Genomic DNA, 24754 nt, shown 5'->3' with positions numbered 1-24754 from the left:
TGCCATGAAATTGACCAAAATACAGCTTTGACAAAGTCAAATACACATCAACACTGCATTTGACAGAGTGATTCAAAAACCTTTATGAATTAGCCATACGGAAAGAGTCACCTCAAATCAGAATAGTAAAAACACCCCACACTTCAGTATACTGTTTCTAGATGGTCTGGGAAGGCAAAGACCTTCTCATGATGCTGCAGAGAAATAGATACGTGTTGTACTATCTCATCAAATTCCCCCCAACCTTTCTTTGTGAAGCAATTACCTTCTAAAGCAAAGAAATTACCGCTTGTTCAAGTGCCTTATCCCCTCCTTGAACCATCTAATGATGTGCCAACTTCATTTCACACTTTCAAGCTCCAGTGCAAACGTCAAACAGCTGCAGGCAAATCAGTATGCTGAAGATTTGCAACTATGAAATGTGTCAATTAATTAAAAACCGTTCACGTGATTTTCGGTCATTACGATATCAATTGACAAGTATGGGACCTATGCAACGGATGCAAAAAAAAAGGAGCACCAGAACAGTAGATTCCAGTAAATCTACAAGTTTTGAGCTTGTTAGAGCTTTTACTTTACAAGAATGAAATCCAGAGGCATCATATAAAACAATAAATGATGAAACAAAAGTGAGTCATACTCATAATCACTGAATTAAAGTGAATTTGTTACGACGTCCTCTTTGTAAAATGCTTTAGTGATTAATAGGTACACTTGGAGTTGATGTGTCATCTCGCTTTGGCTGTTAATAAGACACTTTATATTACATAGGCCATACCACGGATAGATACAATTGTTTTTCTTTATTGAATTTCATTGAATTATGATAAGTAGCTTCCTGCTAACTGACAGCAAAACATAACCTCATTTACAGATATGGTCAATTAGTGAGAAAATGCTGTGTATTTATCTCCAGAGTGTGGCCGTGGCTCGTCCAGGCTCCTGTGTTTACGCTGCACAGTGATTACAATTAAGCAGCTCTTATCCCTGGACATAATCAAGGCCGGCCAGAATGTAAAGGGCGGGGTTAATCCTCAAGACCCAAGTCTGGGAGTGGAGGAGGAAGGAGGAAGGAAGGGGGGGGGGGGGGGGGGGGGGGGGTGCAGAGTATGGACAGACAGAAAGAACATTCACTGTTCTGTTTGGTTGCCGTCTCAAGTGGAAGCCATTAGATAAACACCACATTACAATAACCTGAGCGAGAACATTCAGTACAGGTCTGTGTGTGCTTTACAGAGGGGAAATAAAGGTACACAGCTAACATCAATCCACTGAGGAGGGGTAGAGGGTGGGGGGAGGGGGGGGGCGGGTCTCAGGAATATTCAGAAGAGGAATTCAATCAGCGCTCTATGTTGATGCAGAGCCAATGACACAGAGAGGGTGCAAGAAAGGGGAGTGGATTATCAGCGACTCAGCATGTTACAAAGCTCAGGCCAGCTGATATTCTAATAACAACGCAGCCCGCGGTCCCAACAATTGGGTGGGGAGATGATGCCACGAAAATCTGATTTAAAACCAATTTTGACACAAGTGGGTCTGGCAGAGGAGAGCTGCCCGCCCTGACCTCAGCATTTAAGAACACAGCACAGCATCAGACCGAGAATATGAGTCATGATGTTAACAAACTGGAAAAACTCTCAGCTGGTTTAAACAAAGTTGTGATGGGAGTAATGAAGAACTCTTGTTAATGTTACTAACTTTTATAGAAAATGCATTGTGAATTGAATATTGGTTTGTATTGGCCAAGTCCAACGTATAATGGTACTGTAGTGACATTTTGAGGATTGTGTATGCATTCATAATATCTAATCGGCGATACAGTATGAGTGCTCACAAATAACATTGGTGATGGTGTTATAGGCCAAGCAGGTAGCCACTCACTCTTCATTAGACTCAGCTGCAACCGGCGATTGGATCTCTGAACTGTAATGTAATCTGTAACTGCAGGAAAATACATGTAAGCAACATAAAATTACACATGACAACTCGAACCCTAGTCAGACTTTGATATCAGTATTCAATGAATCTCCCGGCTGTACAAAAACTACTGTAGTAAAACGAATATTTGACAAATATAAACAGTACACTTACGGTAAAAGAAGACAGAACAAAAGGATCAGAGCACGCCAGTATAGGCTGGAATTGAGAAGAACTTTCTGTCCGACTGAAAAGAAAACTAGAAAAAGTTAACTTTTGAGGAAAACTTAATGACTACAGGTCAATAATCCTGATTATACTACAGCACGCGCCAGCCAAAGACATTCAAGACATTCCAACTGCCAACTATTTCTCCTACAAAATGACTTCGCCATAAAACTGAACTGCACTCTAAATTATGTTTCAAGGGAAATGTACCTCCCAGATTACAGTCACAGTTTTTTTTTTCAGTTTGAAATACATTGTAAATTTAAATTAAAACAAAACAAAAAACGGATTTGTGATACGTCAAAAACAAAATCCACAGCTAAATACATTTACACAGTTAGTTATTTTATTGACATTTTAGATTTGTTTCCAGTGGGATATTAATGACTTTATATCGTAACTGTGCTGTTGTAAACATTACCGTTGCTGCTCTACAAACAATATTTAGTTATATATGAATTATAAATAACTTCTAATCCTGTTCTAAATTTATTTGTCGTGTATTTGCTTGCTATCTGCAAACCCACCACTAGATGCCACTAAATCTCACACGCTGCTCCTTTAAACAACATTTTAGCTGCCCCGCCCACAATCCGTGTTTTCACATCCACGCTAATGTTGAAAGGTTGTCAGCTAATACAAATCTAAAAGACTAAGGATAAAGTTACTTTTGCCGACTCAAACTTGTGCTTCCTGTGTGGCTTTCTTACAGATTTTTACCTTTTTTTAGAGAGATTTTATTGAAGCCTGGTATACTGTTAACAGTAAAAGAGCAAAAAGGACCCAGTTAATTGAACTCCTTTTTGTTCAGACTGAAATAAGCTATGTAACGCATGTCTTGGGACCTTACTGTCTTTCCACTGGCTCACCGGGAAAAAAAAGGAAATACCTTTTAAAACTGGCACTAAAGACATACAGGTATTTTGCACACATCATCTCAAAATCCCCTGCTGGAAATAAAGCCACACAGTCTACCTTGTCAGTAGCAACCGATACAACTCTAACACAGTTGTGAAGTCCTGCTGTGTTTGTCCAGCCCAGACAAAGACATGAGTTATAGCCTTTGCAGGATGGGCGATGTAGAACAGGTGCTAGGACAACACAGCAGAGCCAGGATGGGTGTCCGAGCGACTGGGGAGTGGGAAGGGTTCGGGAGGTTGGAGGTGCATGTTAATCACTCCAGGAGCAGGAGGCAGAGCTCTGCAGGTGTCTGTCCCACAAAAGGACCATTCACTCCGGGTCGGGGCCGGCTCCCCCCTTGCTCCTTGATATCAGACCGCTTCGGTCAGCTCACGAAAGCCACAAAAACACAGCTCATGCATGGTATAACACAGCAGAAGAGCTCTGAATCACAAATGTTTCATAAATACACAGGAATAACACTGTCTGAAATAATTCATGTGCACTAAGATAGCATTGCTGATAATTACCACTCTTTGAAACTCAGTCAAAGAATACCGCTCACATTTTGAACACGGTTTCCACTTTATGCATTAAGCATATCATTTCATCTGTACCATTTCTTTGAAATACTGCTGCTGCTCTATAATTCCCATGCACACCAAGTAATAAAATGCTACACTGACCATGAAATAATAATGAGGTAGGTATCAGGCTAATATGATTCATAACATAACACCGGCTCTCTATGTAGAGTGTGAGCGCTAATATATTAATGTTCACATGCAAAGGGTCATTTCAACTGGTCATTTCTTCTCTATTGCTCATACTGAAAGGCACATGGTCAAAACCAAGAGGGACGCACTGTAGCTTACACTGCCCTGCACTTGATTGACAGCCCTATCACCCTTTTGTTACACTTGTTGTTGAATTCGCAGGGTCTTTAACTGAAATGAGAAATTCTCATATAAAAAGACAAAACAGCCATCTATCCACACTGTCTCTCAATAAGGAGTGGAAGTTCATTGTAAAGACTTTAGAAACAGGCACACATGGTGTCATGTTGTCACAATAAAAGCACATTTGCAATTTACAAACAAACTTTACTTCTACTGTCCAGGGTCTGACTATTATGGATGTGGACTTCAGTGGGACAGAGACTTTATTAATCATAGCTGTACGTTTCAAACAAGCCGTTACATATAAACTAAACAAACTTTTTTCTTTTTTTTAATTGCCATGTTGTGATAGGAAAAACATATGAAACATAATATTTGGTGTGCTTTACTTAAGTTATGTAAATGTGAATCTGAATCTCCAAATACAAACTTTTGGGTTTAAGTTGTTTTTGTACTTGAAGTCCCTTAATCCCAGTTCTTGTAGGACTGCAAACTGAAAGAATATAGGGCCATATAATTAAGGCTTTAAAACCATTGATTTATGGACCAAAATATTCCATCCAATTAAAAAATAAATAAAAAGACAAAATGTACAAGTGCAGTTAATAAGGATCTTGACAACTGAAGGCGGGAGAACATTCCCCGGGTGCATGCTGCGGTTAAAATAGCTTGCTGGGTCAAGTAACAAATGCTGGGGTGAAATAAAAATAAACACAAAAGAGCCAAAGGAGTCGGGAGGACGTTTCACTGTTAAACGTATTTACCTTCCTGGCATGGTATATCAGCACCTGGCCTTGTTGTTCAGACAATCTAATAAATACAAACTGAATAATCTGTGACGTGATGTATGTCATTTTAACTTCTTTTTTTTCTTGTTTTCTTCATTAAAACATTTTACGGGATTATTTTTAATTTAAAGGACGTAATAAATCCAACATTCATCCTGAATTTCTTTTGGGAACACTCTTGTTTGTGAATACTCAATCCCTGGATGTTTTGGCCGTAATATACCAACGGTCTATTGCAATGCATTGCAACTGTTATTACACTGTGTTGCAAAACCAATTATTGCACGGAGACTTCTTTTTCTACTTTGGATGTAAAGAATACCAAAACTAAATATTGGTTACTGGTTGTTTTTACACATAAATATTTTCAACAGCTTTCAGAAACACTGGACTGTGAAAAATCCAAGAATGTTATCCTCCTCTACAAATAAAACAACCTTCTTGTTGAGAGATTTTTCTTGCCAGCTTGGTACACACACACACACATTTCACACAGGTGTAGGAGTACAGGGCAGGTCAGTATCCCTTCATGGAACAGACTCTGTACTGTCTTCTTCCGGTACCATGAGGCCGTCACACACAACTAAAACATATATGGCAGCAGATAACACTTCCATGTCTCCCACTAGCAGCAAAGAAGCTCACCATTATCCCACATTAACATGTATACAGATGTTTTTTTTTTTCATAAAATCGATTTCTGCCTGACACATGTCTGGAAGAGGTATGGTAAAACAGCTGGTTTAGTAGCATTTCAGCCATAAGCTTGCTCTTTGACTATTAGTTTATTTTCTGCAGAAGCACAAAAACATAATTATTGATCTGTGATTCCCCACGTCTGATATGTAACCCCTTTTGCCCAATGCATGTAGGTATAGGCTCCCGCCCCCCACAGTCCTGAACATTATGACAATAGATAAAGATGGAGTGATAGATGGAGCAAAAGACCAGGGGATCATATTCAAATTGTGTCAAGGCAAGTCAGTTCCTAGAGACTTGCGATAAAGGCCGGATCTGACAGTAACCAGCTTCTACATTTGCATCCAAATTGTCAAAACACTGCAGGGCTGACAGTTGGGAATAAGAAATCTTCTTCAGGCATCGTACTTCCTAATAAATGAGTGCATCAGAGCGTGAACTGCTCGTGAGATTAAAGCTGACCTTAGGTCTTGTCAAGTCCATTAGAAAAATGACATTTCAACCTTTAACATCTTCGTGTGATGATACAAGAATTAGTCCCATGGACAAAATACTAAATCTACTTCAAAGAGATATGCTGGGTAATAAAAGATACATCTTTAAAATGTACCAACAACAAAAATATGCAGCTATTGGTTGGTAATTGATTGGCTTATTACCTGGTGATTATGGTAGTGAATTTTAGAAACTTTATTGCCTCAGGAAAAACTGAAAATATAACACGAGACAAGACAATGTTGTTATGTTTTGTGAGCATACAAGAAAGCGTGCGAGAACTAAAGCCGCAAACAGATGAAATAGGATTTCTTTTTTTTTTACATTAGCATTCATGGAAAGCCTTTGAGTTTTCCCCCGGTTACGGAGCATTTTTCTGTTTTCAGCCCAGTAACAGGTGGTATGGAACTGCTCGCCCTGTCCAGAGACTGCTCTGTGTTTGAGTTGCAAATATGTTGTGTTACCAAATAAGCTACTTCCTGGTTGCCAATGAGCCTAAAATGTATTCTGTGAGCCCGGGGATGTGCTTATAAAGAAGCTTCGGAGGAGGCCTTGAATATTACTGTTATGAACTCATTCACACCTTTAGGCCTACAGAACGCAAAGGATGAAGTCTTTCAGGAGGGGAAGATCCTGCAACATATTCTGCTGTAATGTTGGATGCCATGTCATAACCAAGACTACATTTAGAATATACTGATCCATGCTGACTTTCAAGGCAACAACAGGCATCAAGAAAAATATCAGCATTCTAAAAGCTTGCGGTGTAATTTGGCATTGGTTTAAAACCAGTGGGGCTCCCGCTGTCGCACTGTGATTCTCATTCTAGCTGAAGAGCCTGAATGGCCTAAATTCTCAGGTCCACATGTGATCAGTGAAACACCTTATGACAGAAATCGTTAAGACACAACTGATCCAAAATACGCCACAACACAAACGCCTGGCCTCAGTGCTCACAAGCCCCCAGTGATCAGTGTGAGTCTGTCTCCTCCCTGCACCTGCAACCACTTTTCTGCTTTTGCTTAGCTTTTTGTTCCATACACCCCACACAACACCGTCCACAGACACAGACAGTTGTGTTATACCACTGACTAACACAAAGATTGGTGAAGTACCACTATAAATATGTCAATTAAGTCCACCATCTTCAATACACAGCGCTTTATAGCAACTGGGTGCAAACCTGCTATATGCAGTGACCAGAGTAAACTCTAATATATGGACCAACATGCTCACTAAGTTTCTTAAATCTGCAAACCAGGTCTCTTAAAAAATATGTTTTATATATATATTACTAATTATTGCTTGGCTACTGCCACTTCTCCACGTTAAGTAGATTTGCCACAATAACATTGCAACATTAAACCTGATTTATCAGAAGCTCCTTACAGCAGGATGCAGATCAATGCAAATTAATTGCAGATGCGCACAGTTAATGGCCATTATTGCATCCAAATCATAAGTCTACTGAGAACTTCCATTTGAGGTTCTGTAACGGTCTGAGCTCAGGTCGTTGTTTTGAAGCGTTCCGTCATTCTAGTCACTCACATGGGACATGAATACGGAAGCATTAACAGAACAACAACCATCAGCCCAGCCACTGACTGCCACCCTTTCTCCAAATAAGGCAATTAGAGGAGAGAACCGGAAGACTCTCCATGGTAACTCACTCACAAACAGGAGGGACTAAACAATGGACGAGAAAAGGATGAGATGATTGACAGCTCGTTGAAGCTCGCGCTCGCTGCCTTTGACTGCATTCATTAGCGATAAGAGCTTTCAACAACACAACATATACACCGCATGTGTTTTACTTTTTAAATCAACGCATTTGATATAATATGCTTGTAATTTAGTTCCCACCGACGTATCACATTTAAAACACCGACTATTTAACAAAAGCGTGGTAAATCTTTTTCTAACACACCGGCTCCGTGCATCCTAATCAATATGCCTCATCCGAGCACCTGCTCACTCACCGAAAGGAAACAGACGGTTTATTTTTCAAATTTCGATTGACATTGTAATTGTATTATTGTTATCATATTACTGTCTGAGTTGTAATGGCACAGGCTAAAACTTGGCGTTGCACGATAACCATTCAGCACATGGAGAAAGCAATAAAGAGCTGAAGCCTTTTGATATGATATATGATATTATAGCCTACCTCAGTTTCTTCTGTTCATCCTTATTGTTGAAGGCGAAGAGACTCCCTCTCCAGTGTGATGTGCAGTAGTCCGAGTCTCGGCTAAATAACGCTGTTCTGTGCATGCAATGTGTCTGCTGCAGGGTGATAGTATAGCCCGTTAAAACCCTCGATATCTCAAACTGTAGTTGTCAGGTTGCTGCTCGCCACATGCAAAAACGAAGAAGCCTATCCTAACTGATTTAAAAGTTACTTCTTGTAACGTTATTCGAAGCGAGTATCGTTAATTATCACTCATTAGTGACTGCGACGGTGTGTTGAGGAAAGGCAGGGCAGCCTCTATCCCTCTCATCCAAAACAGTGCTGGAGATACTGTCGGTCACAACGTGTCTCCGCCCCATCACCACTCGCAGAGCACTGGAGGACATTTGTGATTTGACTTTTTGATGATTTATCTGCAGAATTATTAATGTACTCTTGTTATTACTTTAAATGTTCTCATTTGGTAAGTAGTCAGTGCTATACTTTATGGAAAAACACATTATTCCGTTAACTTACTCATTAAATGCCACATAACACAGAATATCAGTTAGTCACTCATATGCATCAGTTATATTTTATCTTGTTTTTTATCTGTTCCGTTATCTATTTCTCTAGAATCCTATTGTTATGTTTACTGGTACTGTGGTATTGTCAAGTAAGCACAAATACAAAAAGAACGTCTATTTAATATTTTTTCAAAATAAAAGTTCTCAAAGCCACTCAAATAAGAGTAAAACGTATACACTACAATATAGTTTTTTCTATGCAGAATGAATCAGCAAAGAGCTGATATTTTGATTTTACATTTCAAGATAGTGGACGACCTTCTGAGTAGTATGCCATATGTTAAGCTTTGGAGTAATCATGTTCATTTCGTGTTTTTGAGGATGTTTTTACTGTCAAGGGTGCTATTCATTCTGCTCTCAATGTTGTTCTTCAGCCTTGGGACTTAAGTCGATGTACATTTCAGTCAAAGGAAACTCTTTGGAGCATAATGTATTGAAAGGTTGATCCTTGTATCTAATTAAAGTCAATAAAGAAAAGCTGTGGGCTCCAATTTAAATCTGGTCTCAACAAGCCAAACCTAACATTTTGAATAATTCTACCAAAGCAACACTATACTACTATAATACAAATGCTTTTATTTTTTAACAAACCGGAAATGTAATCATCTGCTGTTAGCTTGTGGTTGGGTTTATTCTTGTAAACTGACCAATCACAGCTTGATTCAGAGCCTTGTTGAAAGCGCACTCGTTTTATACATTGGTAGTGCCGGATGGGCGGTAATCAAGCCAACGCACTCAAAATAAATATCCACGCCCGTTGGAGTGGCTAATGAGACGACTGGAGACACAAATCGAGGGCACTTCGTGTGTACACTTCCTTTTAGTTTTCAACAGCAAGTGTAACGAGCACAACTAGCCGACACTACAGAGCAGTGAACTGTGTTGAATACAGCAGGTAAACAGTTAGCTTGGAAGTTATTATTCGCAGTCCTACGTGCTTAAAAGTTTAGCAAGGTGACGTTAGCTAAAGTTTGATTGGTTGTTCATCTTTACGCAATTGACTGCAAAAAAAATGCTAACGTTCGCTAGTTATTGCTTAGGTTGACAAGTTTAGCTCGGTTGTATCACCATTTAATAACATTGTGAATCGTGGACGGGGCTGAGTCGTGTAATTGCAACCGTTGCTGTCATTACAGTCATAAAGAAGGTCATGGTAATAAACCTTTGTGATGCCATGCCTAACACTTACTGTCCTGATTATTGTTCACGTGCACAGGAGGACACACAGCATGCACTCTGGAGGGTCCATTTGTTGTCCTACAGCTACGTGCACTGTGTACGTATTGAAGTGATCAATAGTGAAGTAACGTGATGAGTGCATTCTTAAGATATGGACATAAACAGTCTTCTTCATCCACATATATTCTCCATGGACACATAGAGTTCGTTATTGCTAAAACTTGAACACTCTCAACCCTGTTTACCAACACTTGTTTCACAACCGCTGTCTCATTTCTACAGTCGACACACACACATCCTAACACATCAACACAACACTTTTTGGTTTATGCTGTTTTTCTCTTTGTCAGACATGACTCCGATTTGAAGGCAGGCGAGGATTGAGTGAAATTCTGTCGTCAATCCCACAATCCATCCACCCATGTGTATCATTTTCTTCAAGTTTGACCCCCGGCCTGCATCCAAAAGTGCCTACAGGTGAGCAGTTTTAAGGCCTTCTCAGCAAACATTGTTGCAAACATTCACACATCCTGATGAGAAAGTTCACGAGCAAACAAGGGGAGCTGCCTCCAAACCTATGACGGAGACGATGGCTAACTGTAGAGTTCTCTCTGCCAGAGCAGTGGACAAATGTGTCTTTATGTACAATTTCATGAATGCAAAGTGTCGAGCAGCAACACCAAGATTGGGATCAACCATTATAAGAACCTGTGCACTGCAGTGTGTTCATGTAAACCTTTTAAAAACCTGAATTACCCACTAATCGGGCCATCTTGATATACAATGTTGTGAGGCTGTTTTTCAGAAGATCTCCAATATTTAGCTCAGTTTGCATCATACGGCTTCAGTGAAGTACCACTTGGAGCTCTGAGAGGTGCAGCAGTAGAGTGACAAAGGAGGGAAGAGAATGTTCTTCTTGCTTACTATAGAAAACACAGCTCATATTTTGCTCAAATTTACCCATTTTAAAGCACTGTGAGTGACTTTGTACAACCTCCTCGTGCCCTACCCTGCTAACTTCTTTCAGCGGTGCAGGCAGTCGTCGTGAGTTGTAGGGTGATGTCAAGTCCAGCACGTTCTAATCTCCGCTAAGCTCGAGAGTGAACCCTCCGCCTGGCCTTAGTCCATCTCTGTCCTTCCCTCTGGGAGTCTGACTCTGTCTCAGGAGATCACCGCAGAGGTGTGTGGTATGAGGACTGACTCAGGCCTCAACCCGGGGAAAGGTGAAACGTACTGTGGCCTGATGTGGTTACATCAGTGCTATTTATAGACTACTAGTCGCAGAAGGAGTTTTTCTTTTTCTGTAGCGATGTGCAAATCAAAAGGAATGTTGAGAATACTTCAGCTAAATTGGGTTTGAGGCAAGATTTCCGTTACGTTAAGAACAAATGATTACGCTGAACAAAATGACAGGAATATACCTCCGGGGGTTAAACGTGTTCATGTTCAGCATGAATGTAATATGATTTCAGCTCATCATTTCATCACTTCCTTTAGAAGTGATGAAATAAACAAACAGCAAAACGTGTTTGTCCCCTTTAGGAGTATGATGGTACTTGTGGCAATCTGCCAATTAAAATGATGATGTGCGCAGTAAGCAAGCTGACATTTAGACCCAAACGCTGGCTTAAGAGGAAAGGTTGCGCCCTGTGGGAACATGAATATACTCATTATATATATCACGGCAGCCTGTCGGTAAGATTCTAATATTTTTTAACCACGTGTGGCTTCGAGGATATCGGTGTCTGTTGGTCATTCCACCAGACTGAAATATCTCAACAGTTGTTGGATGGATTGACATCATTTTTTTTGTAGAGACATTCATGGTCCCCAGAGGAGGAATCCTACCGACTTTTGGTGATCCCGTGACTTTTCCTCTAGCGCTACCACGAGGTTGACATTTGTGGTTTTGCACTGACGCATCCTGACGACCGCTGGATGGATATCCAGCGTTCCCACCAGAGGACGATCCTGATGACCAGGTTTTCGCTTATCGAGGGGATCATTCGAGATATCTACATCATTAGTGCTCTTGAGGAAAAGTCACATAGTCACCAAAAACTAACCGGTACCAGTGCAAATTGTTCAAGTGGAAACTGAACCTGACTTTAATGCAAGCTGAAGGGTCACGGTCTCACAAAAATAGTATGGAGTGATCCCATAGGAAACATGAATATCCTTAAATACGTCGTTCCACAGCAAACCCGAAGGAGCTGCTGCCGCGCCCACAAACCGCCGTGTTTACTGAACAGACAAAGAAAGTGAGTTGGGTATTCATGAAGAGCTTTGATACCGCTCTGCCTCCCACCATCCCTCCAACATGATGCAGCTGGCTGGCTGTGATCAGAGCGGCTCGCACAGATTTTTTTTTTTTTGTTCCCCCCCCTCCGGATCCGATAGCAGATGCTCTCTCTGGTGTGGCATCATTAGTGTGTTCACTTTGTTTTCTGGAGCAGTGGTGGCTCACACGGTGCCGCGGGAACAGGCTATCATTACCACTTAATGCACAGAGGTCGACCCCTATTAGGCCGGTTTGGTTTATCTGTTTGCGCTTAACAAGATCCAAGCTCCCACACAAGATTAATAGGAGGGGGAGCGTTGTACGCTCAGAAAGAACATACAGCTATTATACAGGTCAATACATTTCATTGGCGTTTTCTTGCTTTCTCTGGCCTGTGTAGTTTGCCCAGTGAGTGCCGCTCTGCACTGTTTAAATCTCAACGATCTCGACTCAAATTCTATGAATGTAGAACAGTTAGTATATTCGACAACGCTTGCATACGTGTTGGTGCTTTGCAAAATACTTAAGTCCATGGATCTCTGCTAAACTGCTGATTCATGTTTGCAAAAGCCACATGGTGCAACAGTGATGGGTGATCTTATTCTCTGAGCAAAGGAATAATCGTTTCCTGTGTTTCATAATCGCCGACTGGGTGAAATGAGCTGGACGTGTTGCTTTGTGCGGCTCGTGAAGGCGTGTAGAAACGTGATAGCTGGCGTTGCGTTAAACACAAATCACAATGCAGTGTGTCGTCGTTAATGGCCGTGGACATAATGGCCCCGTTACCCACTGACTTCCTGATTAATAATGCAGGTCAAAGTCTAGTGCGGCGCTTAACTGACGGGCAGCCTGTGTCTGACACTTCTCAGGCTGTTCGTCCGTGGTAGGGTGGCAGTAAATGTTGGCGCTGTAGCCTCGCTGAGCCAATAAAAACTGATAAAATACCTGGAAAGGTTACTGACGCAAGGCAGGTGCAAGCAGCTTCGCAAGATGAGATGGGTCATCTAGATCCGTCGTGTCAGATGAATACATGTTTCATCTTTTAAGTAGTTCTAACTCCTTATCGTGCAGTTTAGGAAAAAATCTGTCTGATTCCACTCTGTCATCTAAAGCATTGGCTTGTTGTTAGCAAATATATTCTAGTTGCCATCATTTCATATGCATTTCCCCAAAATGTCAACAGACTTTTATTATCTTTAAGTTCTCCCCACTATACCTTCAAATACAGTTCTGTGGGTTTAACATTATCATGAATTCTGTCCACATCAGCCACCCCTCTCTTAGTTGATTTTTGCAATGCACTGAAAAGGAAATAACAAGCAAACGCACCAAGCTGACTGTACTACGCTGACGCAGCTAGTACACAGAAACTGGTCTGTTCCTCTTTATTTCCTGTCTATAAAGACAAGTTGTCTGTAACTTTTATATTGGGCGTGTCCTTTATCTGCCACCTTCCCTTTCATCCGCTCTTCTTTGGTCCTCCTCCTCCTCCCTGTACCCTTGGCCTCTTGTTTCCTCTGCATCGTGCTCAATCCACTTGCAATATAACCGTATACCGCAAGACTCCTGGACACATCAGAGGCCTTTCTGAAGGCAGAGAGAGAGAGAGAGACTCTGGTTGTTACAGCAAATCTGTAACACGAAATCCCGGAGACCAGCTCGTGAGTTAGCCATCATGAATGAGTCTTTGATGATGGATCTGCTCTTGAGACTACCAATTACCTTCTTTAATACCTCATTGGACTCACAGAATGAACAAAACTAACAGGACAACTAAACCCTCTCTCTCTCCCTCCCTCTCTCCCTCCCTCTCTCCCTCTCTCCCCAGGCTAATTTTGGCTGCAAACCGAGATGAGTTCTACAGCCGGCCGTCCAAAGCTGCAGACTTCTGGGGGAGCAACACTGAGATCCTCAGCGGTAAGGCTGTACATCTGAGTCCAGCTCCCGAAAACCTTCTTGCTCGTCTTCTTCATTGTTCGTCTTCTTCAAAAGTGCACCGAAAGCAAATTTACACCAGTTAGTTGCGTTTTGAAGTGCAGGCTTTCGTCTCTTATCTGGCTTTTATTTAACCAGATAAGTCCCGAAGGTTGGAAGCTGCTTACAAACCGATACCAAATCAGGGCAACAGATAACGATGAAGAAGAATTTGTCTTAGTTCTAGACCAAGTGGAATATGTGTTGGAGAATCTCTCTTGGCTCTGCGACTCTGTGACAAAGCAGCAGATGTTGGCTGTTTAGCCGCGTTTGACTACAGTTTTATTCAAAGCTTTCAATAATCAAGGAAGAATCTGTCTCCTCCACCTCAGAATCCAATCCTCCTCCTCCTCCTCTCCGTCACGGGATATCCCCACCCGCAGTAAACTATATTTAATTGACTGATGTCCAATACACATTATAGCCAAGCAGGGGAAATCAATCATCCTTTTTTGTTTCTGCCTGAAGCAGGAAACGCAGAGATAGCCCCCGTTGTTCATCGGTCTCCGTCTCCCCTCTGTAATAGAGGGGTCAGGACTCCGGTAGTGGGCTCTTTATTGATGGCTGCTTTTATGCGGCGTGACAGGAATAAATGGCCCTGCCTTATCGGCGGGTCTAGAGGGAGGGTGGGGGAGGCAGGGCCCTAAAGGAGACCTAACATGACGAGAAGGGAAGTAAGCTATAGCTCCCAGTGGGATCGGGCTAGCTTTCCATTTACTCCCCAGAGGAGCGAGACCATTCGGCTCTCTCGGTCTCTGTCAGTGGAAGTGGACCCGTCGTTATTGATCCCCGGGAAGCGCGGCGCACATGCCGTCCGCCTTCTTCCATATCATTTGAAGAGGAGGAATGTGGAAAGAAAAGAGTTTATTTAATTACTGCTAAAGCTACACACGAGGGTAGTCCAATCAAAAGACAGGATATACTATAAAATTTAATTTTTTTTTTATATATATCAAGACAGTCAATGGAGTGTTTCATAAGATGTATCTAAATGCAGGTTATTCACTTTTGTTTATTATTTGTTAACCTTACTTTTCATGCACTTGTGTGCTCGCCTGTTGACACATTTCACATTTTTAATATGATCTGCTGTGTTATAACTAAAAACACAAGCAATTGATTATGTGTAACATCTGCAGAAACAAAGGACAGGATACGAAGGGCGTTGAATGTGAGAATGATAAATATCTTTGGTCATTTGACATATTGCGATAGTCGTCATTCCACGAGTTACATGTACCTTGAATGGCTACTAAAAGCGTGCAGTATATTTTACATCCCGATGGACGTCTGATGAACATTGGAGCTGCGTTTGTGTTTACCAGGCCTGGACCTTGAATGTGGGAAGGAAGGCGGGTCATGGCTGGGGATCAGCAAGAGGGGCAAGCTGGCTGTAATCACCAACTACATGGAAGGGCGTCCCAATCCCGATGCACAAGGAAGAGGTGAGCCAGCCATGAAAAAGTCCCAAATATGTCCGCTCGTCAAATGCCTGGTGTTGCATCACACATCCACGGTCTCCTGTGAAGTATCCTGCATGTTGCGAGTGCATCATTTAAGAGCTATTTGTTTTTACCTTTTGTCGCTCCGCAGGATTTCTTGTGTGTAACTACCTTACGGACAAAGATGTGGACAGCTACTCTTACCTGAAGAAGGTGTCGGCGGAAAGCCACTCGTACAATGGCTTCAACCTCGTCACGGCGGAGTTCAAGTGAGTGAAAGGTGTGGTCCATCAAGTGATGGGGCGGAGTCAGAGACGTGTTAACATCATGAGACTCTTTAGTACTGGGGTTTGGTTGCAAGACGACACGTTTTGGCTTCAAGAAAGCAGCCAGACTCGCAACGTTATTCATTTCGCGAGTTGAAAGAGGTATAGAAGAAATACAGATTAAGACCGTCGGGTGTTAAGACAATTATCAATATTCTTTTAAAACTTGTTGAGAATGGGTTGTAGCTTCTGGCCGTACCTTGGAATAAACCGGAAAAGCTGCTTCTTCATCTCCTGCGTGCCGAGCAGGCAGAACTGAAAAAGACCCTCAGCTGCTGAGCTGTGAACGAGCCAGCATTACATTTCTAAAGGAAAACCGGTTCATATTTCAGGGTTTCAGATGAAGAAAATCTAGACGGCATTAAAAATAATGAGTTTTTTTTTTATTCTTTTCTTTTTTTCGCCCTATGTGTCACCAGACTGACGTGACTGAATGTGGTGGTCTGGTAAAGGAGAGAGAATCAAAAGTGGGATTAGTGCACACCAAGATAGTTGTCATGGTGGAGGCCCCTGTAGACAATTTGGCACGGAAACAGGTCTCAGTTTCTGCCAGCAAGAGGTTGATGGTTCAGCTCCAAGACATGCCGCTATCTAACTGTATCCCTAGCGGGGGAGAGAAGACAACACAAATCAGGGTTTCCACAAAGGAGTTTGGTCTCATGATCCGTGGATCCTGGTAACATGGCCTCAAGGAGGATCTCCTCTCGAGGCGGATTTTCTTCTGCTGGTTCAGCCCTTCTTCCATATTTGTTAGTCTTGGTTTTAGGTTAGACAGAACACATTGGTTTCCTGTTGTATGAGACACATAATCAAATCTATGATGTCAGCTACTCATTGCCACCTACCTCGATTTATTGAAACAATTGGTCCTTGATTTTCACAGGTGACAGAAATGACAATTGCCGCTGGCAGATTTAATCATCCGTAGCTGAGTTAATAGTTGAGCTGATGGTTGAAATCTCTCTCTGGCTGGCGTGTAATGTTTCTAACTGACTTGTTGTAAGAAGAGAACCTTGAGGTCTTAGTTCTGGACTTGATTGGCTACACACATGAATTTTAAAAGACTGAAGCTAAAGCTACACGTCCCAGAGAAAAAGTCAGAGAAAAGTGGAAGAAATGACATTAAGACTCAGCATTGTTATTGTATTGCGGTGTAGACTTAGTTTGTCCTACTATGATGAGGAGAACGTGAGATCTAATTGTCCACTGCTTACTGTTTTCCTCTTGTATTTTTGGTTTCTGAAAGGACAAAGAAAGATAACACCCTCCGAACTCTTAAAATGTTGAGTTTCTCTCATAATACAGCCCCTGTATGTATGTATGTATGTATGTATGTATGTATGTATATTGGCTCTGTCAGCACTGTTGCCGTTGTATGCGCTGTTAGCGCTTGTTGAGAACCTTTTATGGAGGCAAAAGATATGCTCTGAATTCCATGTAGAGAAACTTAAAAACACAGCACAAAGTATCAAATTTGCAGCCTCATTATTATTATTTCAGCCTTTTGAGAACGACTTTTTCTTCTCCTCTTTTCACGTGGGACTAAACGGCAGTTAGATTGCTCTGCTGGTGTGTCTTGTTGAAATGTCCTTGTTCAAACCGGGAGCTGTAGTTACGCCTGCACTGCCCCAGTGGCATTCTCTCTTTAATGAAAGAATAAGGTGTAAACGTTTATCTCCTGATGTCTTCCACTCTGACTGGGCTGTCAAACCAGAGCCTCGTGCTGTATCTGTACCGTGTTTGTTTCTCTCCTCAAATACCCATTTGATGGGCGCTGCTTTCACTGCAGACAGAGATGACACTCTTCCTAATACACAGCGTTATTACCAGCCTATTTGTTTTCCACTGTAGTCTGCCCGGCAACTTGCATGAAAACAAGGCATCTGGTTTCTTTCCGAATCAATAACAACATCTGGTGGATAGAGAATAGCACTATATTACGATTAGAGGATTTCTCATTCATCTTGAACCAGCACATGATTTATGGGGGGGGGGGGGGGACAAACACACACACGATGTGCCCACCATTTTAAAGCATTGTCTGTATTCACTCTGTATTTTTGAGAGTGTGTGTGATCACACTCCATTGAGATGCAATGAGGAGAAAGGGTGTTCACTTAATACACAACCCAGAGAGGCATTTAAATATTTCAGTCTGGCCATGATTTAAGTGTTTCTCCTTTTTAATTGTGATGCTTGTTAATCCAGTATAGCCTTGATTAATAATCTATGTGATTGATTTGGTCCTAACCTTGCCTCTGTGCCATATATATTCAAATTTGAGTTTCAGGGATCTTCTTGGCTTTATACTCTCAAGGCTGCACATCCAACATTCCAGCTGACTTTTCTATACGTTTGTCACTCTGAAGTCGATGCCCAGATATTGTTCATTTTATTGAAATATCTCTGTGTTGTAATTCTTGGCAGAATCTCGTTTGAACTGAACAAGACAAACAGTGGAGCTTTAGATACGCACATTCCAGAGTATGCGGGGTGGATGAACTCTCAACATTTTAAAGAGGATTTGTTTTTCCACTATTAAAATGACTTATTGGGAAATACTATTCTCTTTGAGTATAATAGAACATGATTTTGTACTGAATAGAGTTAGCAGTAGATGGCTCAAATAGCCCGCCTTGTTCATAGAGTGAATCCAGATGTCCAAAAAGTGCCACAAAAATCTAAATAATGATTTTTGGCTTTTATTGTTTGTATGGGGTGATATTTAACATCAGGACCAGATCTGAATGCCACTACATCTTCATGCAGTTATCTTCCCATGAAAGTCTGTCTGATCCTATGAAGGCTAGCTTTTCTAGGTCATGTGTGATAAGATGTAATTACCAAAGTTATATAAGAATATTATGGTATTCTGTTGTATTTATCAAGTCTGCTGTCACCTTAAGGTCACAAACAGTAGCTGATGAAATGGGGTACCACTTGAAAAAGTGAGTATAATTTATATTATTTAATTTTAAATCAATAAAGTTTTGAGTCATTTTTAATTTGTATCTTAACGTGACAAGGCTAAGAGTCAGCAGCCTTGTTATCATCTCTGTGGTGTTTTGAGCTAAATGCTAACACCAGCATGCTAACTCCCTCACAATGACATGTGTTTAACATAGCAGCTATAACGCTAAACATCTTAGTTTGAAAGCATTTAGCCATAAATCAAAGTATTTGACAAAATAAAGGTTTTGATCTGATGAAGGAGCGAGATGAAAAGTCACTGCATCGCCAAACGTATTGAAATTAATCCTGAGGGGGATGTCAATATCAATTTCATGGCAATCCATCCAATAGTTGTGGAGCCATTTTACTTATAACTTCAAATGTCAGTCGTGTGAATGTGCTAAAGGAGAAGTCAGGGAATCTCCAAAGTCATTCATCCTCCGGGCACTATGGATATCTGAACCAAGTGTTATGGTAATCCATCCAATAGCCTTCGAGATATTTCACTCAAAGGTGGACGGACTGAGAATGGCTCAAAATGCACCAAACACCATTTCTATGTCTTTAGTCTCTGCACGTGTGGGTGTACACGCACACATGTGTGTTTGGATATGGGAGTACATGCTGCCAATACCCAGGAGCCCCCACCAACATGCCCATCTACATTCTGAACTGATCATGTCGAAAGCTCATCCAACCATCTCCAGGCAACTCCTCCACAGCTGGCGATGGGGAAACTGCTCCGAAGCCTCAGTATAGAGGACTCTTCATAAGATCGTCTCCCAACCAGCATACTGATTACCTCTCTTACCGAGATCTGAAAAAGCCCGCTATCGACTCTCTTCCCCCCCCCGCCCCACGTCCTCTCTCTGCCCAGTGGCCTTGACCTCCTGCTGTTCTCTCATCTCAGCCCAAATCAACCCACAGCACACCTGATGAGACTTTCTATATCCGAGCCAGCATCAAATAGCAGGAACAGAGCTATCTCCCTGCAAATCCTCCACTTGCTACCACCACGGGCAAAGTGTGGACATAAACACCGTGCCTTTTTAAGGTGTCGTTGAGTTCAGTAAACTCAAACTAGTATTCCAGACATTTGTTTGCCCACAGAAGAACATAACAATGGGTTAAAAGCTTTACAGACTCTGCAGTTTTCCTTCAGGTTACAGCACCATCTGGTTCCCACTGGGCAGCAACTGTGTACATGCATGATGAGGGGTGACTGCTGTCACCCGAGTCAACATTGGCCAGTGTTGCTGTGTTTCATAGTCACCATAGGAACACAGGAAAATCAGTTGTTTATTCAGACTGGTCAACTGTGTTTGCCTAAAACTTGGACTCAATATTAAGGTCGTTGTCCACACACACTGTCCAGCCTTTTTATAAGACATTCTGCTCCAGGACATTTACACTGGACAGAGGAGTGCTGGCGCAAACGCTAAAGGACAACCTGTTTGTGGACAAGCAAAGTTTAGCACTAATCATTTGTTGTGTTGTCTCAGATAATGATCCTCACTTCTTCCATCACCTTCGTCCGAGGAAAACGAGAGGCGTTTCTCAGTCTCACTTTGATAAGCAAATGAACAAAATATACGGAAAATCTTCCGTTACATTAAGTGGTACATGTTTTGTGTGCGTAATAATTCCAACCAAATAAATATAATATAATAAATACATCTCAAATAGCTTCTTGAGACACTAAAGCCACTTTATAGGTGAAGTTCGTGTTTTTCAGATGTATTCCTTCATATTCTGTAGTCATCTGGGTTGAAGCAATTTTCTAAAAGATCGGTTCAAATCTTTGGCTCCAAGGATAATTGGCCAATTGTGTGTCTATAAAACTTCAGAAAATAGTAACACGATGAAATACCTATCATAATTCAACAAGGTTGACATCTTGAAATAGCTTCTTTTGTCTGACCAACAGTTCAAAACCCAAAGATATTCAATCTACAGTGATGGAAAGCAGAGGAAAGCTGCAAATGGTCCCATTTGAGAAGCTTGTGAAGCCTTTTTTGCTTGAAAAGTAAATCATGTTGCTGCATAAACGTATCAATTAATTAAATAAGTGCGTCATCTCCAAACATCAGATATACAATCATTGTCGATGGGTTTTATGGTAAACATGTTCTGCTCACGTTGATGTATAGTAGACCAAAGGCCGATCTGTGTTTTGACTTTTAAAACCAATAAAGTTTGTGCCAGCTCTTCACTGGGAAACTTTCCAAGTTCGATGTTGAAGCAGTCTTGCGCCACATTTCAGATTGACTAATGCCACTGGTATGGCTGTCATAAAATTGACATCAAAAATTAATTCCGCTGCTGGTTCAAAGGATTTGGTCATAATTTATTATTCACTCTCCTGTACAAAAGCCGTCACAGATGCCCTTGATGTCGGCAGATTTTTCCGACTGAATAAATTCCCTCTAACTGAGGACTTTGCGAAGAGATCCAACATCGCAACTAAATGGTTTTGTGCTACTCATAGTTGTTTGCAGCGCTAATTTGTATTTTGAAGCATTCTTTTTACCCAGTTGTTCCTTTCAGGAGGACTTTAAATGCTGCAATTACCTATGCTGTTACGTATTTCCCCATTTGAATCGCCTCTACAAATGAAACGGGCTTCTTAATTCCTATTTTCCAGGACTGCAAAGAAAGTTGGAGGTGCTCTGTTCATCTTCTCTCATTTTACAGGATCCCCTCAGGAGTACTTCTTTGAACATCGTTACTGTAAACGACAAAGAATCAAAGTATACCAGGATAGACACTATTTTATTAACAGATTACATGAAAAACAAGAAGGAGCAAACCATGTGTTTCACATGTTGCCTCATCAGATTCGCTTTGTGTTTCCATCAGGTGTGCCTTTAAATAATCAGGTCGTGATTAGCGGAGAATCCAACAGGTTCCCCAATAACCCCAATACAATAATAACACAAATTATAGGCAAGAGCAACTATCATTCTACCGTACAAAATTAGATGTAAAGATTCTACTTCCATAAGGTAATGAGATACAATTACTGTCTGTACAACAGAGGATGAGTAGATCCAACATGCATATATTTCTATAGGACACCATGAATATAGAGTGCAAAATACATTAATGTCCCCATAATAAGATACAAAAACTAGTTGAAAATATATAAATGCATGAGAAGAAAGGGGAGTACTATGCAAAATACATACTACAAAGTAGATATATTTTCTGTGTTTGTGTTTATTTTGGGAGCAGAGAAGCATTGTGACTCTGACACAGCCTTCATAATTGGACAACTTCAATCATCACTAAATGCAATCTGTACTTTTCCATCTTACTGTGTCCCATGTAGAGCCAAACAAGACAGTATGTGTTACTATGGAAACAGAGGCAGCCCTGAACCCATCCATCTAAAACCAGGTCTGTGTTTTTACTGTGGTTGCTGTAGAAACTGTGCTCTCGGCCTTTGGCCCGTTCATGTGTCCATGTTGAGCTCTCTCTCAGACTGTCTATTAATTTATTGTCTGCCACAAAGTCTCCCCGACAGAGCTCATGAGTGTGTGTGTCTGTGTCTGTGTTCTTCAAACACTGCTCAACAGGAATCTATGGCTTGAGTAACTCGCTGCTGGACACTCCGTGGAGGAAACTGCTGCGAGGAAAAGGCCACTTCACCAGCGTCGTCAGCGACCAGTCCCTGTCCTGCGATGGACTGGTGCAAGAGCTGCTCAACGTCCTCAATAATGAGGAACTGTGAGTGGTGAACACCCACTTAGACATTCCCTCGCAATGACACATTTTATTCATTTTAGTTTGTGAATAATTGTATAAAAATACAAAAAACAAGGCTTTGGGTTGGATGTAAAGCTATTTTATGAGTTGAATAGTAATGAATTTACATGGATGGTGTCATGAATGTTGACATGTAGAGCTTATTTACATCTACGTTTACTCGTAATATTATATATATACATAGTATGTTTATGGTGAACATTGCAAAATGTTAGCAGGTTAGCTGTGGGGTAAAACGATTAATTCAGCGTGCACAGACAGAGGAACATTTGAAATTTTACGTCAGTTAACTTGGGTGAGAAAATCGATACTGCTCTCAAAAAGTGAAAAACCGAGACTCCAGGAAGTTAGTGCACCCAACCCAAAAAATTGTTGGGTTCTGGCATGTTGTCAATAGTCAATACTCCTGACAGCCACGCATCACTACAAGCAAATGTTAGAATAATTTATCGTCATACCTGATCGAAACGATGGATAATCCTGCAAAACTTAGCCACAGGTTGCAGAAATGAAAGCACAGAACTGCAACAGAGTTTCAAATATCAACTTGTGCTTTTGTCCAAAGAGATGAGCGTATATTAGACTTCACCTTAACATTCATTAGGAGCATCTAGTATGTCAACTCTCAAACCTTATGGAGAAATGTCTCTAGTAGCTGTTTATGTATAAAAGGTATCAAAACTCAACTGCATTGATAAAGTCTATAAAGCTTCTCAAAGAGGTGTGTTGTGGGTTTGTTTAACAGGAACACACCTGATCCACTTCACGAGAGCCACGGTGAAGGTTACAGCAAGCCCGAGATCGAGGCTCACTCCGCGGTGTTTGTTCGCAGCCGTCATTATGGCACAAGGTCAGTGTCTTCCACTTCTCTCTCGCTCTCTCTCTCCCCTGGTTGTCTTCACCGGAGGGGACTGACGGGGCTGCGGTGACCTGCAGGATCATAGAGAACACAGAACTGTGGGTCCACAAAAGTCCCCAGTGTAATAAAACGACACAGTGAGGAAATGAAAGTGCATTGTCTGCACTCGGGGACACAGAGACCGTCCTGTGGCCAAAAGGGTCTGAGGGTCACTGTTTTCCACCGCCTGCTCACTTTTTAATACATGCTAAATACCGCCAATGTGACTTTTAAATGATCATAGTTGTCCACAGTGTTTCTCCTGCGACTTCCCTGTGTTCTTCGGGGTTTAATTCTAGCATTTTCAGTCATTGATTTAACATTTGTTTCTGTTTGTTTGCTTGTATTCCGTGTCCCTGCCTATCTAGGACCAATACAATTATCCTGATAGACGCAGAAGGCAATGTGACCTTCACAGAGCGCACCATGCTCGACTGTGACCAGAACAAATGGAGCACCAGTTCTTTCCAGTTCAAACTGCAGGTGTGAAGAAATGATGGAGGAAACCCACTCTGTGCCTTTCTCCGTCACCTTTCCTTCCGTCACCTCCCACCTCCTTCCTCAAGCTGCACCACAGCAGCCATGTGAAAATGAAGCTTCGTCTGCACTTTTTTTCTTCTGCTAGTTGATACTAGCTGCCTCATTAACATCAGTGAAATGCATCTTTTGAAAATGTGTGCTAATTTAAGATTGCCAAAGAACAAATAACATTTTGTAAAGGAAAATATTTTACCTACACACAAAGCAGCAGGGTTGGGTTGCTTCAAAATGTCTAAAGCATAACAGATTACTGTTAACCTGCTTTGAAATGCAATCGATACCGTATAAAGGATTATTTATTATTAAATATACAATTGACGCACAATTTCTGGACTATAATTTGAAGTTATTTTCTGTTTTACACTGTAGAAAATCATCGGGTCATCAGTATATTTCTAGAGAATGTATAATCTGATTTAAATTTAAATCATTACTTTTTAAATGTTGGATTACTGTAACCCTGTTGCAGGTAATTAGTTATGCCCTAACACTGCACAAGAGTAGCCTCGCATGTTTAATGCAAACTGTTTCAGGCAAGGGATCTCTGACCACTTCCATGGTAAAGAAGAATAATGCATTTTACAGCTGTTTGATTAAAAAATAAATTATCAAAACACTCACGCTTGTCTTTTCATTCATTAATTGTTCATTAACAACTGGTTCTTCCTCTTACCGTTTGTATATTACTTCTACTTCCTGTGTTTCTGCCATGTA

The 24754-nt window shown here is 41.3% G+C and overlaps 1 protein-coding gene across 2 annotated transcripts; it reads left to right on the top strand.

The window, feature by feature from the left end:
- The first annotated feature begins 9484 nt into the window (after positions 1–9484).
- Positions 9485–24650, top strand: tango2 (transport and golgi organization 2 homolog). 2 transcript variants are annotated; one of them, XM_079161161.1, is made up of 10 exons: positions 9485–9575; positions 9897–9956; positions 10210–10336; positions 13969–14057; positions 15440–15559; positions 15708–15825; positions 22166–22233; positions 22413–22563; positions 23348–23452; positions 23869–24650. In XM_079161161.1, exons 3-10 carry the CDS (start codon positions 10281–10283, stop codon positions 23987–23989), a joined length of 828 nt encoding a protein of 275 aa, XP_079017287.1. In that variant the 5' UTR covers positions 9485–9575; positions 9897–9956; positions 10210–10280; the 3' UTR covers positions 23990–24650. The 2 variants fall into 2 exon arrangements, with proteins under 2 accessions (XP_079017287.1, XP_079017288.1); XM_079161162.1 differs by lacking the exon at positions 9897–9956 and having other exon boundaries at positions 9531–9575.
- Positions 24651–24754: the final 104 nt, after the last annotated feature.

The sequence above is a fragment of the Pholis gunnellus genome (assembly GCF_910591455.1).
Source record: "Pholis gunnellus genome assembly, chromosome: 6".
Lineage (NCBI taxonomy): Eukaryota > Metazoa > Chordata > Actinopteri > Perciformes > Pholidae > Pholis > Pholis gunnellus.
The sequence above is the reverse complement of the archived record's forward strand: the minus strand, read 5'-3'. Positions and strand labels throughout refer to the sequence as shown.